General features: G+C 38.8%; 1 protein-coding gene across 4 annotated transcripts in view; it reads right to left on the reverse strand.

Moving 5' to 3' along the window:
- Nucleotides 1-17,426, reverse strand: part of Spats2l (spermatogenesis associated serine rich 2 like) — a 161,574-nt gene that overhangs the window by 78,508 nt on the left and 65,640 nt on the right. For all 4 annotated transcript variants that reach the window (XM_076865802.2, XM_076865804.2, XM_076865803.2 and 1 more), the window contains exon 3: nucleotides 7,042-7,102. In XM_076865802.2, the coding sequence (XP_076721917.1) occupies nucleotides 7,042-7,080 (39 nt within the window). In that variant the 5' untranslated portion in view covers nucleotides 7,081-7,102. The remainder of the gene's footprint in view (nucleotides 1-7,041; nucleotides 7,103-17,426) is intronic.

The raw sequence follows: 17,426 nt of genomic DNA on the forward strand, positions 1-17,426 counted from the left end.
ACAGCTCAGCAATGATATTATAGATGGAGCTATTCCCCATTTCAATATCATCATATTGTCTAGTCTCAATTATTTTTTGTGAAGCTCAGCAATAGCTATCAAAGTTTGAAGAAGTCAAGTCCACTTTGATATTTTTTCTCTCATTTGAACTTTTAATTTTTTTCCCCTAATTTCAGTTCTATGGAAATTTATACTTTTGAGTTCCAAACAAAATGTTAAATCAGGACTCTTTTTTGAATTTTCTGATTGTAAAATAAACAGATTGTTTATAGTTCATATTACTAAGAGTTCATAAAGCAGCTATGCACTTACTATTGTATTTGATGGCTCTGTGAGGCAAGTTTTATAATCACATCCAATCTACTGATCAGGAAACTGAGGCCAAGAAAAGATAAGTGACTTGCTCCAGGTTGTTCAACTAAAAACTGGGGAACTAATAACACCTATCTCCAAACTCTGTACTCCTTCCATACTTCTACCTCGCTAGACATTACTTCCTAAAGATACTGGATCCCCCAGGGTGGCTTAAGAATCTCTCATCATCATAATGAGTTCTCACTCTGAAACTGAACACTCAGCAAATATTAACCCCATTTTACAAACAAGGATCTGCTTTACTTTCCACCTCCAAGTTCTATTGCTGAATTGAATCTGATTTAAACTCATTCATAATAATGCATGAATAACATGTGACTAAAAATTCTATTTTGTCTATATCAGTTCTAATGATCCTTTTCTTATTCACTTGAGAATTATATTTAAAAAACTATAAATCATTTTAGTACCCAAGCGTCTCAAGCAAAAAAATAATCCAATAGTCACTATTGACTAATTTATCTGAGTTTCTAGGATTGAATTTCTTTTAAAAATCATTTGAGCTGTGAAAAATGAATTATGTCCTAAATATAAGATCCCTGATTACTCCAAAGATTTTGTTCTGGTATCTCTCTTTAGTGGAGTGAAAGTATGTTAAAATAAATCAATGTATTTTATTTTATTTTGGTGTGGCAGAATATGGCTGGTTACTCACCTAATAACCTCAGTTGTTATTGTAAATCTTACCTGAAACCACTTGTATTTGATAATCATCTCATAAAGATGCCACTTTTCCGCAGAACAAGAGGTAGTCAACCTAAGCAACCTAAGTTTCTGTTTTTAGAAGTAATTTAAAACACACTTTAATAGCAAAGACAGTACTAAAATGAGATGACATTTCCATTAACCTACATTTCATTTTTCAAGAAGGCTCGAGATTTTGCAAAATATCATGAATGGAAAATGTAGTCTCTAAAGAACTTAACTATTCAAGCAGGTGTGTTCATTCATTTGTTATCCATTCATTTTATCTAATGCTAACTGGGGAGTCAACTATGTGTCAATCCGGAGCACACTAAGATCCAGTCCTGCCTTCCAGGGAACGCGCAGGTCCACACAGGGAGACAGAGATTCAACTAACAATTATGCTATGTGGAATAACAGCTTCAGTGAAAAATGCAGAGAATCCCACCAAAATATAAGACAGACAACAGAGGAAGTGCAGGAAATTCAGACAGGGCAAGAGGAAAGTGAGATGTTTAGAAAGAGTTCCTCAAAGGAAGGTGAGTGCAGGTCAGGTCCCTGAGGAGGACATCTCACATGCAGGAACTGCCTTTGTAATGGCACAGAGGAAGAAGTATTCAAGGTCAGTCTGGCTGGACTGAAGGGGTATGTGGAGAAGTGGCAGGAGATGAAAGTGTCAAAGAAGACTGGGGTCTGATCAAAGCATTGTGTCACACGAAGGAGAATGAACTTGGACTCCAACGATGTTTCCACTTTAAATCAAGTTATAATCCAAATATGTGAGGATATTTTCAAATAAAACTGTCACAGAGTGTCTACTGTAAGTTTCACTTGACTCGAATATTAAACTTTATTAGCTCCTCCTTTGGACTAAAAGCTGCATGAGGACAAAAATTATTTCTTCACCAAAGCAGCTACTCCTAATTAATCCATCCAATCACAAAGCCACTAGAGATAAACAAAGAACTCACTTCAACATGTCTATTTCATTTCCCACAGTGCTTGACTAGATATTGCATTAAAAATACTACATAGGCTCTGTTCTCTAATCCCCAAAAGCTTGTAATGTAAGATGTAACAGTTGTTATTATTCTCAAGCATCGAAATGTCATTGCTTTGTGTGACAGATTGAGAAACAAGCTAATCATAAAAAGGCCATAAAATCTAATAACTAAAGGAAGCAAGTATGTTAAAATAAATTAATGTAAAATTATAGAAGATCAGAATTTTCAGTTGTTTATTATGATTTATTTTATCGAGTTGAAAATTCTATTAACCTCATGACATGGGAAGATGGAATTCACTAATTGAGTTAGAGGGGCTCTACTTTCATTGTCATGCAGATTGATAATATTTACAACTTAAACATCACCCTTTTTCAAAATAACTGCCAACATTTTGATAAGCTACTGAAGTGCAATGGCAAACATCTACTGTGGTGCTTCACATGGGTATCTGACGATGCTCATGACAGGTGGATGGATGTGGCACCTGAGCCAATACATGGAATCTTAACACTAACCATGGCAGTCTGTGTGTATGTAGATCAGTCTGTTTCCCTATACTGGCCAGATGCCAACTGTGTTATGAATACAACACAACACTCAAGTGTTGACTGCTCATTCTACCATATTGGTCTACTAGTTATGTGTTGTAGGGAGTTTGGTTCTTTAAAGTGTTTTTCCTTCCCATAGTCCAGCTTGAGAGCCGTTCAATCCATCCATCAATACAGCTGGGAAGGGGCCAATCTTTGTTATACCTTACCCAGAGTCTCAAAAATGGGGAACACAGATTCTCACTTGAATATCTGACTGTGAATCAGGGAGAATATGAAGCCATGCTATCAAAAGTGCACAACTTTCTGCTATTGTTTACTCAATTATCAATAAGCTAAAATAGTTTATATTAAAATGATCTGTAGTTTACATTATGGAATATAATGGATAAAAATTGTATAAAAGGAAACAACAATGTAAAGACTCAGCCTGCAGAATGGGAGAAAATCTTTACCACAAGCACCTCAGATAGAACATTAATCTCAAGGACATATAAAGAACTATAAAAAACACCAAACAAACAAACAAACAAACAAAAAACAGTCAATAAATGGGCTAAGGAAATGAACAGGCACTTCAAAGAAGAAGTACAACTGAGCAACAAATATATGAAAAAATGTTCAACATCTCTAGCAATTAGAGAAATGCAAATCAAAAATATACTAAGATTCCATCTCATTCCAGTCAGAATGGCAATAATCAAGAATACAAGCAAGGATAAATGTTGGTGAGTATTGGGGGCTGCCATGAACAGGAGCTGAGCACATAGGAGCTGAGCACGTACCCTCAAGCCTTGAGTAATGAAAGTGTGAAACTGGCTTCCCCTCATAGCACGAAAGCAGGTGGACCTCACTTTCGCTCGGCAAGGAAGTGCAGCTCTGGCAGTGGGCATCACCCAATGGGACAACACAATCCCTTGCCTTGTTTGGGTGTAATATTCTTGAATTGCTTCTCCCCAATAAATAGGAGGGGTTTTAGGCATTCTCTCTCTCTCTCTCTCTCTCTCTCTCTCTCTCTCTCTCTCTCTCTCTCTTCCTTCTCTCTCTCTCTCTCTCTCTCTCTCTCTCTCTCTCTCTCTCTTTCTCTCTTGCAGGCCTCTCTGGCCTCCCTTATGGAAGCTGAGGTCAAGGAACCATCATTGAACCCCAAAAGAGGTACTTTCTATCTCTGTGTGGTTATTTAGTAGCCAGCCCAGTTCATTGGAGTGAACCTGAATGATTCAGTCATGTGTCTCGGCAGGTGAAGATGTGGGAAAGAAAGTAGACTCATACGATGCTGGTGGGACTGCAAATTGGTGCAACCACTATGGAAAGCAGTATGGAGATTCCTCAGAAAATTCGGAATGGAACCACCATTTGACACAGCTCCTCAGTTTATACCCAAAGGACTTAAAATCAGCATACTCCAGTGACACAGCCACATCAATGTTTATATAGTAGCTCAACTCAACAATAGCTAAACTATGGAACCAACCTAGGTACTCTTCAATAGATGAATGGATAAAGAAAATGTGTTATATACACACAATGAAATGTTACTTAGCCTTAAAAAATGAAATTATGGCATTTGCCAGTAAATGGATAGAGCTTCATGATATCATGCTAAGTGAAATAAGCCAATCCCAAAGAACCAAGGGCTGAATGTTTCTTCTGATATGTGAATGCGAACTCACAATAAGGAAAGGGGCTAGGGAAGAATAGAGGTACTTTGTATTAGCCAGAGGGGAGTGAAGGCAGGAGATGTGGTATGGGGGTATGAAGGATAGTAGAATGAATTGGACATTATTACCCTATGTGTATATATGATTACATGACCGGTGTAATTCTATATCATGTACAACTAGAAGAATGAGAAGTTATACTCCATTTATATATGACGTATCAAAATGTGTTCTACTGTCATACATAACTAATTAGAACAAATTAAAAAATGGCATCCATTTTTACAATAACACATAAAATTCCAATAATATTACATGTTGGTAGAAGTTGGTTTTGACCACATCTCCAGAGACATTGGATAATAAGTCTGTTCTTCTGTGCTCTTGGGAATATCTTGGTAGAAACCCTGAGAAGCAGTCATGTAGTAGACAGGACACAGGCCTTAGAACCAGACACAGCTGAGCCTGAATCCCCACTCTTGTACATTTCCTGAGTCTTACTTTGACCAAGTCTGATCACAAGCCTCAGTGCCCTTATCAAACAGAAAGCTATTTAATAAGGAGATTTACAAAACATGTAACATAGTCACTGATGAAGCCAGGATGAGCTTTGTTAGACTAAATCGAGCTCCTGCTTACAATTTTCAAACAGCTTGCTTTCGCCCTTGGAATAGAGCCCTAAATGGCTCTATCACTGTTTTTAAGCCTTTTGGTAGACAGACCTCCTCCATGAGAGTGGTGAAGCCTTTGGGGTCCTTCTCAGGATACTGTGTTAAAATTCATGCTATAAAATACATATGATTACAAAAGAAACTACTCACATTGAAATACAGTTAAAATATTAATAAAAAGCAAATTCATGCTACAGTAAAATATGCACTTCTCCATTAACACATCAAATAATACAGCAGCAGGTTCTAGAACTACAATAATTTTTAAGCAGTGATGAACAAATAACATTTCATGGTATCTGTAACAAATGTAATCTGATATGAAAATATTCATGGTTTCTAGCTGTGAAAGTAACAGGTCCTGCTGCTGTTACTATGGGTTTATTTTTACTCTTTGCCGACATTCATGACTGAAGGAAATGCTAAATTTCCTTTAGATGTTAGTGGTGACAAAAATGTACTTTTATATTTTAAGATAAAAATGTATTTGTTCCCATCCAAGCTCGTGGACTCTGGATTTCATATCCATTGGAGGTCCATGGGCCCAGCAAAGTGGTACCCCCTGCACTCAGCTCCCATCCCATCCGCTCTGCCCTTCACAGTCCAGCCACACTGGCCATTTGCTCTTCAAACACATTCAACTTGGTCCATTTTAGGCAACTGTTTTCAATTTTTCTCTACTCATAATTCTCTGCCCTCAGATCTGCATGAGTGTTTCTTTCCCGTTGTCTTTATCTCATGAGGCTCAAATATCACCTCTTCTAAGAGCTTCCCTGGCTACTCATGTAAAGTAGCCACCTCCCCTGCCTCCCTTCCATCAAATTACCCAGCATGTTTTCCTCATAGTCATTATCCCTGTCAGAAATGACTGTGCTCACTTATATGTTCTTGAGTTCATTCTCTGCTTCCCTGCCCTGAATGTGAGCTCTGTGGGAGCAGGAACCTCATTTACTTGTTCAGTGCCAGTCATATTCCCAGCATGAACAGTGTTTGGGATCATGGCAGCTTTTCTAAGTGAAAGAAGAAATAGTAAGGACTCCAGAAATGTTACTTCTTTCTTTCTTCACTCTGTATTGTTCATATGGAGGGGATACAAGGAGATGAAAGACCAACTCCCACCCTTAAGTGACTGGCGGTGCAATGGAGGGAGAGGTTCCCAAGGGAAGGTGGCATGAACATGGTTGAGACCTAGGTTCGAGCCAGGCTGTTCTGCTTACCTGGATGACCACAGGCAACTCACTTCTAGGGCTTCTATTTCTAGGTGCCAGATGAATGGTTGGACAGGTTTATCTACATGGTCTGTGTTCATGGGTCATTAAGAGCTGAGAGCTAAGGTAGTGTGTATGGCAAATAAGGGACTGCTTAGGTGGAGGAAGTGTCACAGATTTAGAGGGACTCTGAAGTATAACTGGTCTCCAACAAATAATGAGGAAGGGACATTTTCAATGTCATGAACTCTGAGGGTTGAAAGAGACTTGAAAAGGCTACCCAGGGGCCATCTGGTAAAGCATTGGTCATCTCTAGATGAAGCCAGTTCTGGAAGGTAATGTAATACCCTTGTTCTCAGATGCAACCAAGTAAGTTGGTCAAGAATCTTGGCATTTAAGGGGAACTGCCAGGCTTCAAATCCTAGTTCTGTCAGTTACTCACTCTGTAAACTTTGCCAAATTATCTCTCTGTTTCTTGATATCTACCCCTATAAAACAGAAATTTACAACAGTACCAACTTCATGAGGCTATAGTCAAGAGCAAATGAGAAAATGAATGTAATGTGTTTAATATACATTCAGTAAATGCAACTTATCATTCTTTCTGTTAATAGTTGAATAGTGTGACAAACTTACTATATATCTTCCCAAACCATTTTTCCCTTCTTCAATTGTAATTGACTTTAAAAATATATATATTTAGTTGTCGATGAACCTTTATTTGTTTATTTATATGTGGTGCTGAGAATTGAACCTAGTGCCTCACACATGCCAGGCAAGTGCTCTACCACTGAGCCATAACCCAAGCCCTGTAATTGACTTTTTACCAGCTAGGGATTATGTTATCCAGTCTGGCGTTTCTATAAGCCAGTATAACTTGATCTTACCTTTTCCTTGACATTCACATGAGTATTGAGTTCAGCCATCTTGCTTCTAGTGGAATAAGCCCTATAAGGAAGAGGGGGAAAAAAGATTGAAGTTTTAAAATTGATCTCTCAACATGTTATTTTTATGCTCCCTTCTGACATAGTAAACAGTTTCATTCAGTCATAATCATAAATACTATTTTAGAATGTAAAAATACTTTCAAGCTAAGCATTGACTTAGATTGTTCTATAAGTATGATATGAGAACTCTGGAAGACAATGTAAAATCTTTTATTCATTCTGTATTGACATTAAAAATGACAAAGACAGATGGGAATGCAACCCAAACTGTGTTTCTTCTTATTGTGCTTTAAAAAAAAAAAAAAAGGTGGTCAAAAACAGTACGAGAAGGGAAATTGCACCTATTTAAGCATTTACATCTCAATTCTCTTTGTCCCAAAGCTTTTATCAGCCTGTAGGTAATCTCACAGGCATTTAATGGACATTTCCGTACATAACTAGACCAAGCACTATAGAAAGAAACAGAAGTGGCTCCAGGTGCAAACATAAACACTTTCTTTCTCCTCCATCTCGAAAGCTGTTACTTTAGATTTGAGTAGTGCTATCTCTTTCCTGACATTGCAGCTTGAATATCGCCTCCTCCAAGAGGGCTTCCCTGACTACCTAAAGTCTCCAGGTCCTGCCTGTCTCTCCATTAGTACATGACTGTGTTAAACTTGCATTTCCCTTAACTAACATGAACGAGTTTCTGGAGCAATACAAATATAACTGCAACATAATTTCTGAGGACCACGAATTTAAGATCTCTGGTTTCTAAATGAGCTCTTAACATTGTCTGTAATCTTTGTGTTTCCCTAACTCTTCAGGTTTTCTGCCTTTGGTGCCCAATCTTCTTTGTGTGGTGACCCTGCTCTGAGATCTGAATCTCCGACATCAAGGTGTTGTGTTTTTGCTTCTCTCATATGGTCAAAATCTTTCACCATCATTATGGAAAACAGATCTTACATCTTTAATACAGTTTCAATCTTTTTGAGATAGAGAATAAATAACTTAAGAGCATGAACAGATTGTTTCAGAAATTAGCAGCTATAGCTAATCAAGCCAAGGTATTAATGTATACTACCTATTTGCATATTGAACACTTTTTGTCAATTAAGAACCATTGAAACAGTTTCTTGTATTCTTGCTGACTTTTGCTATAAAGTGCCCCCATCTGCAGAGATATTATGTTTTAAATAACTTGCAAAAATTATCTGCTTTTTCCCTCTGATTTTCTTCCCAACAGATTTCTGACTTCTCCCTTTTAATCTAGTTCTAAAGTAAGGCATGAACTTAGACTCATTACCTTTTGCTGATTTTAGGATGAAAGTCAGGCAACATGCAATGTTAACTCTATTACCACTCTAATTTTTCTCAGTAGTAGTCAACATAGATGTTATCAAATATTAAAAATACTAAGACTTTATTCAAAGGAGTTTCCAAATGGTGCTGCCACTGACAGGTGCATTTTAGCACACTAGTAGGAGAGACCCTGCATACTTATTTCCAGTACGGCAGCTCTTTCCTCGATGCTCTACAAACAGTGTGCCCCTTCCCTTTAACACACCTCCCATGTCTTCGAATTGGCAATTTCTATGTCCTCTAATTTGTATATGGGAGAAAGTAAGTATATAGTTGATAAATAATACCCGAATTTTCTTTTCACTTGTTCCTGCCTCTGAAAGTTACCAGTAAAAGATAACTTTCTTATTATCTCTAACAGCAAACAGAGATGGCCTGTGAAGTACCAGAACAAATAATTCAGTGTTTCTGTTTACAGGTCATGAAGAGTGAAACTTCAGTCATCTCAGTGCCTGTAAGATGGTCTACAATCATACCTGATGACTTTTAGATGGCTGATTTTTCTCATTCAAATGAAAGCTCTGGCATTATGTAAACATGCACTGTATTTGCATGGATTTTGCAGTGTGTGATGTATGGGGGAGCATGGAGATATTCCTATGGAGCTGTAAGAATTGAATGCTGACAATTGGCCTTAGTGCCATTTGTTAGGATGGGCCTATGAGCCACAGAGCCTTTCACTTGACTAGACCAGCTGAATTTTCTAGACATGTCTAATTTTGCAATTACACATGTGTGAAAAAGTTTTGATTTGTTTTTACATTTGGTTTTTGATGTCTAGACTTGAGTATGCAACACTTTCTGAAGCTGAAGTATTAAAAAAAAAAAAAAAAAGTAATAGTAGGAAGCTGTTCTCTGCCTGTTTGAGGCTCTTAATTTTTTTTCCATGTGGAAAGTTGCCTCTCCAGACTCTGCTTCCAGGTGGATTCCAACATCCTTTCCAAATCACGTTTTTTTTTTTTTCTTTTTTTTTTTCTGGCTGGTGTGTAACAGAGAGTTGGGAAATTGGCCACAATTCCAGTTATGGAAAACATCTGAAGGGTTTTATTCTAAAAAGATCATAAATTTGGTTTGCCTTAAAAAATTATCAGTTTTAGTGGCTAGATGGGTTCTACTGATAAAGACAAATGCCAGGGAAACTGTTGGACAGGCAAAGGCAAATTGCAGTGTGCCCTGTAGGTCTTCCTTGAGTGTCTGCAGCCTCATATTGGCCCTGGTCCCTCCAGAATGTTCAGAAGCACACATTATATCTGCATGGCATCCTGTGCTCTTCACTGTGAAAAGGAAACTATACTGTGCTGATAAGTTTTTGGGGATCTGTTTTCTACTATGAACTGTATCTGGCCAGACAGCTCAACTGAACTTGAATCTTCACTGTTTAACCTAGATAGTTAAGGATTTCTCTTCCCCCAGCAAACATATCTTCACCTCTTTCCACATGACAAACCCAGGGTTCAGTAATGTGGAACCCCAGCCCTCCAAATTGCAGACATCTAGTGTAGCTACAAGAGCCTCTAATGCTGTGATTTTTCTGTCATACAGTGAGTGGGAGATGTCCTGGGACAACAGACTTGACTAATTCCTTCACATCATGCTTGGTCATCACACTCAGTAATGTGATGCTGCTGTACATGACCACTGCTCATACCCTAACAGAGGTGGACCACAAGAGCTTTAAATCTATAAGACAGGTACTGGGATCTCTGACTTCTTGGGAAAGAACTTGGTTTCTAGGTCCTGTTATCACTTGAGGCTATTCTTGAAACAGACAAATTATTGAGGCCTACCTACAATTATCTGCTGCATACATTTTGGTCAATGAAGGCCCACCTATACAATGGTGCATACCACGTAGTCTAGGTGTGTGGTAGGCTATATCAGTTAAGTTTGTGTAAGCACACTCTCTAATGTTCCCACACCAGTGATATTATCTCAAGACACATTACTCAGATGTATACCTTCTGTTAAGCAACCCAAGACTGTATTTGAATCTGTGAACACATGCACCATTTCAAATAATCAATATAAAATTAAGATACCAGAAATGTAAGTGTTGACATTTATACAATGAATAAATTGCAAGAGATTTTCTTTAAAATTAAAATTTAGATTTCAGTCACAGTATTACAAATAAACATAGATATCAAATTTTTGTATATATCCTAGGGAAAAATGAAGATCAAGAAAGCCATTAAAACTTACTAGGAAAAGACATCAATCACAAAGGAAAGAATTTCCCCATTTTAATATATCATCTCTAATATTCTCCAGAGTAAAATTAATAAGTACAAATATGATTATCACCAATCACTTCAAACACAAAGTTCTATCAAACTGAACTACTCATAGCACAAAGATCTTACATACTATGCATTAATACTAGTCAGAAGATCTATTAGTTTATAAGTAAAAATAAACATATTTTGGGATGGGGTTGTGGCTCAGCGGCAGACCGCTTGCCTCACTGAGACCCTGGGTTCGATCCTCAGCACTACATAATAATAAATAAACAAAATAAAGATACTGTATCCATGTATAACTAAAAAAAATTTTTAAAAGATAAACTTATATTTTGAAAAATAAGCCTGAAGAGTAGAAATTCTGGCATATACATTTGTTTTAGCATTTCTAATTGATAACAATTCAATAAAGTTTAGCATGTATGGAAACCTGATCAATTACCAAATCAAAGTTTTAAAATATATTTTATATTTCCCATGCAATCATATGAAACATGAAAAGTTAAAACATCATACTAAAATGCCAAATGGCTTTATGACTTTCCTATCTCTGTTTCTGCCCATGTTTTATAGTGTAGACAGCGATAAAGTTTCACTTTTGTTTCTCTGAAACCCAATTACTGCTCTTAAATTCACTTTCCTGTTCTAGATATTATATCACTCCACTTAAACTGGATTTAGGAAACCAGAGGAAAGACATAAGAAAAACTTTAAAATAATGATTTTGATTTTTTTTTCAAGACCATTTATGCAACATTTTCTACATGATTTTTTATAAACATAAAAATTATAAAATACATGAAAGCATATTTGGGGCTGTTAATAGTATATTTAATAAATTATTATAACATTATTGAAGGACATAGATAAATGCCAAATATCATGATTTATGGCTTAGAAAAGAAAAAAAACCAAGTTGGTACAGGATGGGGATCCACTTGACTTTCTGACTAATCAGGATCCACTGAGGAGTTTTAAAAAATAATTTTGAGTCCCAGCTCCAAACAGCGTGGAGAAGTGATTGAAAACAGCTACTACCCAGGTCATTTTCCCATAAAATGAGTCTGAGTTGGAATGTGTTGAAAGTATAAAAAACACCAGGGAATTTATAGACTTGGTACAAAAAAGGAATGTAAATTCTTATTAATGTGTTTATATTGATTTTAATGTTTAAAGTATGGTATTTGATAGGTTTGGTCAAACAAAATAGAATATTAAAAATTAATTTCATCCTTTTCTTTTTACTTTTCTTCATGTAACTTCTAGAACATACACAATTGCATGTGTGGCTCACGTTATATCTCTACTGGAAAGTGAGATCTTGGAGTTGAATATGGTTCCTAGAGGAACAGCCCCAATATCACCTTGAATTTATTAGCAATGCAAACAGTGGTTGCCTCACCAGAGAGTGAATCAGGGCTCTGGAGATGGGCAGCAGTTGGTGCTGAACCAGCCCTGTAGCTCAGTGGATGCACACTGGGTAAACTTAGAGAACCGCCAGAGTCTAGTCTCCTCCTGGGAATATACAGAGAGGGTGTCTTCCTTGATCCCAATCTCTGCACACAACAAACAGATTCCTACAGAAACCTAGATGGATAAATGGTGGTCAGTTTCTTGCAAATAACATTGTTAAGGAATGGTTCCTTCACCAACATATTATTAATAATAATTAGCACTCTTATGGAGCACTTACAATTCACCAGGTACTCTGCCAAAGTACTTGACACATGTTTTCACTCTACCCTCACAACGTGATAAGCTACAAGTTACAATACCCCAATTCCACACATGGGAAAACTGAGGCACAAAGAAGAACTCAAGCTCCTACAGCCAGTGGCAGAGCCAGAACTCAAATCCAAGCCAATGGACTCTGGTGTCTCAGGCCACTATACTAATAGCAAAACCATCAGATAAACCAGTCATGGAACCTGTTGTCTATGAACTGCAGGAAAAACTAAGGAGCATAAGACCATCCAGAGGCAGGCTCCTGCCGTTGTGGGCCCACCCCACCAGGCAGGCATGTGATGTACATATAAAGGGCGCACAAACTGCAGAGCAAACCCTTCTACTCTTCATGTACTTGTTATAAAGTGAAGGCGCTGTTTTTTAAAGTTTGCTACTCCCAGGGGAGAGTGCAAAGGGATGCATTTAGTGGATGGTTTCCTGAATGTTGGATGCCACCAAAGAGCTCCATGGTATTCCTGGGGTCTAGCATTTAGTTGCTTCTTTGTTATAAATTAAAGTAATTAAAATGTCTAGGTACCTGGCTTTGGTATACCCAGGTGACACTGTGATCACATAGATCCTGAGGCATTTTCTGAAGGTTGCTTCAGAGGGGAAGAATCAGGCCCAATCTTGTGTGTAATGTGACATGATTTAAGAAGCAACAGAAAGCCTCTCAGCCTAAATGGCATCCAGCTGCCTCCCAGAGTGTGAACTTCTTAAGAGATGCCTGCATTTTGCCTTAGTCTAGGGCATGCTATTGCCTCTGCAAGAAGGTGCAAGATCACAGGTTGATTTATTTCATTCTCCTACTGTGGAGAGTAGTGCTCTGATGCAAGGGGAAAATGGACGGGAAAGGTTTTTTTGTTTTGTTTTTGTTTTTGTACTGGGGATTGAACTTTGCCACTAAGCTTCATCTCCATTCTTTTCTTACTTTTTACTTTGAGACAGGGCCTCGATAAATTGCTGAGGCTAGACTAAAACTTTCAATCCTCCTTTTAGCCTCCCAAATCACTGGGATTATGGGTGTGCACCATGGCACCTGGCTAGATATAACAGTGGTCCACTTCACCTTTCAAATATAGCTCTGAGGCTTATTTTTTAAAAGGGGCATGTTTTCCTTTTCCTCTTCTCCCTCTTCCCCTCCCTAACCTGGGGGGGGGGGGGACAAGATTACCTTGAGCTTTCTGTGCTCCACAGGAAGCAGATGTCTGACAGAGGATCTAGGAAGTGAATATCTCCCAAATTAAAAAGTGAATCCTAACACACCATCAGGGAGCCCTAGGACCCCCAACTACAGCATACCTGAAATGTGACCTTTGAATAGCTCCTTTGTTTTTCCCTGATGGGCACAACCACAACCTCAGGGACAGAAGTCCCCTGTGTTTCTCCTTAGCTAGCAAAGCAATAAAACAACTTTTTCCTTTTCCTCAAAACTGTGTCCTCTTTATTAAATTGACATTAATTGGCATCCAGGACAAGAACTGAGCTTTCAGTTACAGGAAGGCCACACATCTGTCCATAAGGGGTGCCCTTCATCCCGACGGGGGCCACAGTCAGGCATGTGAGCCTCGGGTCTCCAGATATGAAATAAGAGGTGGGAGCAAATGACCTCTATGATCCTTTATAGCTCTCAGTTATTATAAGCCTGTAAGGACACTGAGAATTGCTAGGAACAACACCCAACCTGCCCCACGATGGCAGAAAGCTGAAATTCATCAACACAACAACAAAATGGCATGGGTGTGTCTTGGATGAACTAGGCCATTTCTGTGTATATATCATTCTTGAACTAGTCAAGAAACTAACCATCCAATCTCCCAAGCATGATCTGGGGTGCCTGCATGCCAGCTTGAGAGGGAAATAAGTGTCCCTTCTATTAAGACTTTGTCTAAATTTATTATTAGATAGGTTTCTTAACACTGCTTAACGTTTCAGTGGCCTAATCTTGTGTCTTCTGTCGGGTGCCTCTTCCTTTTCTCTCAACACTTTGCTGTTCTTTATCTGGCCTTGTAATTACTGAGGTCTCTTAGATTCCAAGGGCCTTAGCTCTTTTTATCTGTGGTTTAACTTCCATAGTTTAATAAAAGTTCTTGTGTAGAGTCTTGTTCCTTAAAGAAGAGTTGCTTTAATTATTAGCATTGAGAACACATAAACAATGGAACCGAATGGTGACTAAAATACGAATTTCATATGAAGATACTTAGACTTTTTTGTTTAAATGGGAGAAAAAAAACCCTCAAGGTTGCATTTTTATTCAAAGACACTTCAATGTACTCAACCCACTGTTAGAACAACTTCACTGAAAAGCCTTTTAAGGGCAAATGTCAAAAAAAAATTTCACATTTAAAAGCTCAGCTCAGCCTCTTTTGAAAAGCAGGGTTAGCCTTTGGTTGAGAAATGTCGCTGCCTACTAAGTTCTTTGTGGGGGGAAGAAAGAAAATTGAATGTTTTATTTAAACAGGTCATTAACAGTCAATACTTATTTGAAAAGGCCTGCTTTCGGAGGCAGATAAAAGCTTCCAATCACTTAGAATATCACTTGAGCAGATCTAGGGCAAGATGTGCTGATGCAAGTTTTAGACCTTTATGAGGGAATATCTTCACTCCACAGCCCCGGTGCTTATGTGGGCGGCAGAGTCCGCCGCATTGTGGGCAACGTTGTGTATGCTGCACAGACAGAGATACGATGGGGACGAGTACAAAGCACACTTTATGGCAGGCCCAGCTTTGAATTTTCCATTTTAGTACTGGCAAATGCTTATGAATGAAGATTAACCATTTTTGCATAACGTGCCAAACCACCTCCCCATGGCAGCAGAATGCAAATGGGAGCAAAAGAGCAAAGGACAGCTAAAATAAATGCAGCAGATCTCAGGCAGTGAAAGCGCAGGGAAAGGATGCATGGCAGGTTTTGTTAGCATTCATCTATGACATGATTTTTCTATTTAATTTGAAATTATTTTATTTTATAGGTCTCTGACAGCTAGAGAATATAAATAGATGCTTTTTTTCTAAAAGTGACCCGACACTGGCTCCTTATAAAGATCTGCTTTTGATTGCTAGGTTTTAAAGCAAACATGTGTTTCCATAGAGATGCGGGTGACCTGGACCTGGTACAAGTACCCACTTGTATCAGCAATTCAATTATGCTCTGTTCTTTTAAGATGTGATGATGTAAGCTGAAGTCTTTAAAATATGCCCATCCTCAGAGATGCCTCAAGAAAGGTAAAGTGGCCAGCATTATGTGAAGCAGAGAGGAAGTTCAGAAGAATCCCACCCTCTGCAAGCAAGCCATTATAAACAGTCCCCCTGCAGATCACAGAAGAATTTGCTTTCCCTATTCCATCCCACCACCCACTGAGAAAATCCCAAATCTCAAATCCCAGAGGGATTTAGACAACAGATCTTTACAGTGTTTCACACCCCAGAGCACCAAGAACCTTGTCACAAACTCCCCAAATGTTGAAAAAGAAATAACATCTTTTCCTTTCCTTTCCCCCATCTCTCCAACCAGCTATGAGTAATTCCTACAGAAAGGGCAATGTTTTTCCTTATTATTTGACAAACATTCATTCAATACTGACAATGCACCAGGTTCCCTGGGGAATGCTGGTAATGGTGAAAGCTGAACCTTGCTGAACTCTCACTGCATACCCAGTATTTCTCTAGCACTTTTTATATCTTCCTATGTATTAACTTATTTTAGTCTCACAATAGCACTATGGAGCATGAACTTGTGTTATCATCTCCATTTTATAGAAAAAAATGTAAGCATAGAGAGGTAAGGTATTCACTCAAGGTATATAGCTATTAAAATGCTGAGCTGAGATTCGAACTCAGGTCTCTTGGTTCCAGATCTCCTGGCCCCCAAGGAGTTTACGGATCAACAATGGAGATAGAGATCATGGCAAAAACACAGAAAAGAGCCATATATAGAGGTAGACAAGGGAAGTTGGAGTATAGACTAAAGAAATGAGAGTTGGAATTGATGTAGCTCAGATTCTGTGCCATGCTGGGACTGTGGTCTGTATAGTTGGAGAATCTAGTCCAAGAGACCTGCAGGGCATGAGGAAGGTTAGGGGCAGCTTGCTATTCGAGGGGGTGTGGCTCCATGCTTTAGAAAACTTTGCATCTTTTTCAGGACAACGCTGCATAGTCATCTCCAAAGAAAACCCGAACTGTGGTTCTGTAATATAATTCTGGGCTGAGGAAGAGAACCTCGAACCAGACTTGGCAAACCTAACCTACACATTTAGCTCTGGGACACTGACTCAGTTGTCATGGAATAAACACCCGGAACAGGAATCCATTATCTCTTCTGAGTATATTCCCATTTATAAACAGTAGTCCTTGTTCATTAAGTCAGAATTCTCTTAGTAAACATTGAAAGATTTTCTTAAAGTAGCACAGAAAGTCGTGTCCCTCCTACTTTCTTGAAATGTCACTGGCACTCGCTGAACAAAATAGCATATGGAAGCACTGGTGATTGGTGGGAAAGAAATACTAGGGAGCTAAGGCAGACCCTGAACATCCACATCTGGCAGGAAAGAACTCTCAGGCTGCCAGCCCCACTCTTGCCTCTGTCCCCGTCACCGTCCTTCCTGAGGCTTCCCGGCAAATGCAAACCCCACTCACTTTTGAAGGCTTCCTGGTGTTTCAGATCAGGGCCCTCGATGCACAGTCTCCAGCCACAGGCTTTCTCAGCAAGCACATAAGCTCTGTTCCCCAACTGGCCACCTTTATCAACTTGCTTTTACAGTAAGTCATCTCAATAGTGACGTAGGTAGAGCCAGAAACCCGGGCAGTGGCAGGATCTTGGGTGTGGCTGAATAATCAGCAGTGGGCCAGTGGCCTCAGACACGTGAAGCTCAGAGAGCCTCACCTTCTCAGAGACGGATTGTTTCCTTTTTGTAAAACTACCCACTGATTTTTGCCTCAGGCCCATATTAGTGAATGCCCAGTTCTTCATTCTTCTTACCCTAGGGAAGGTGTAAGACTGAACTTGTAACCTTTATACTG

This window comes from Callospermophilus lateralis, chromosome 9 (assembly GCF_048772815.1).
Source record: "Callospermophilus lateralis isolate mCalLat2 chromosome 9, mCalLat2.hap1, whole genome shotgun sequence".
NCBI classification, from domain to species: Eukaryota; Metazoa; Chordata; class Mammalia; order Rodentia; family Sciuridae; genus Callospermophilus; species Callospermophilus lateralis.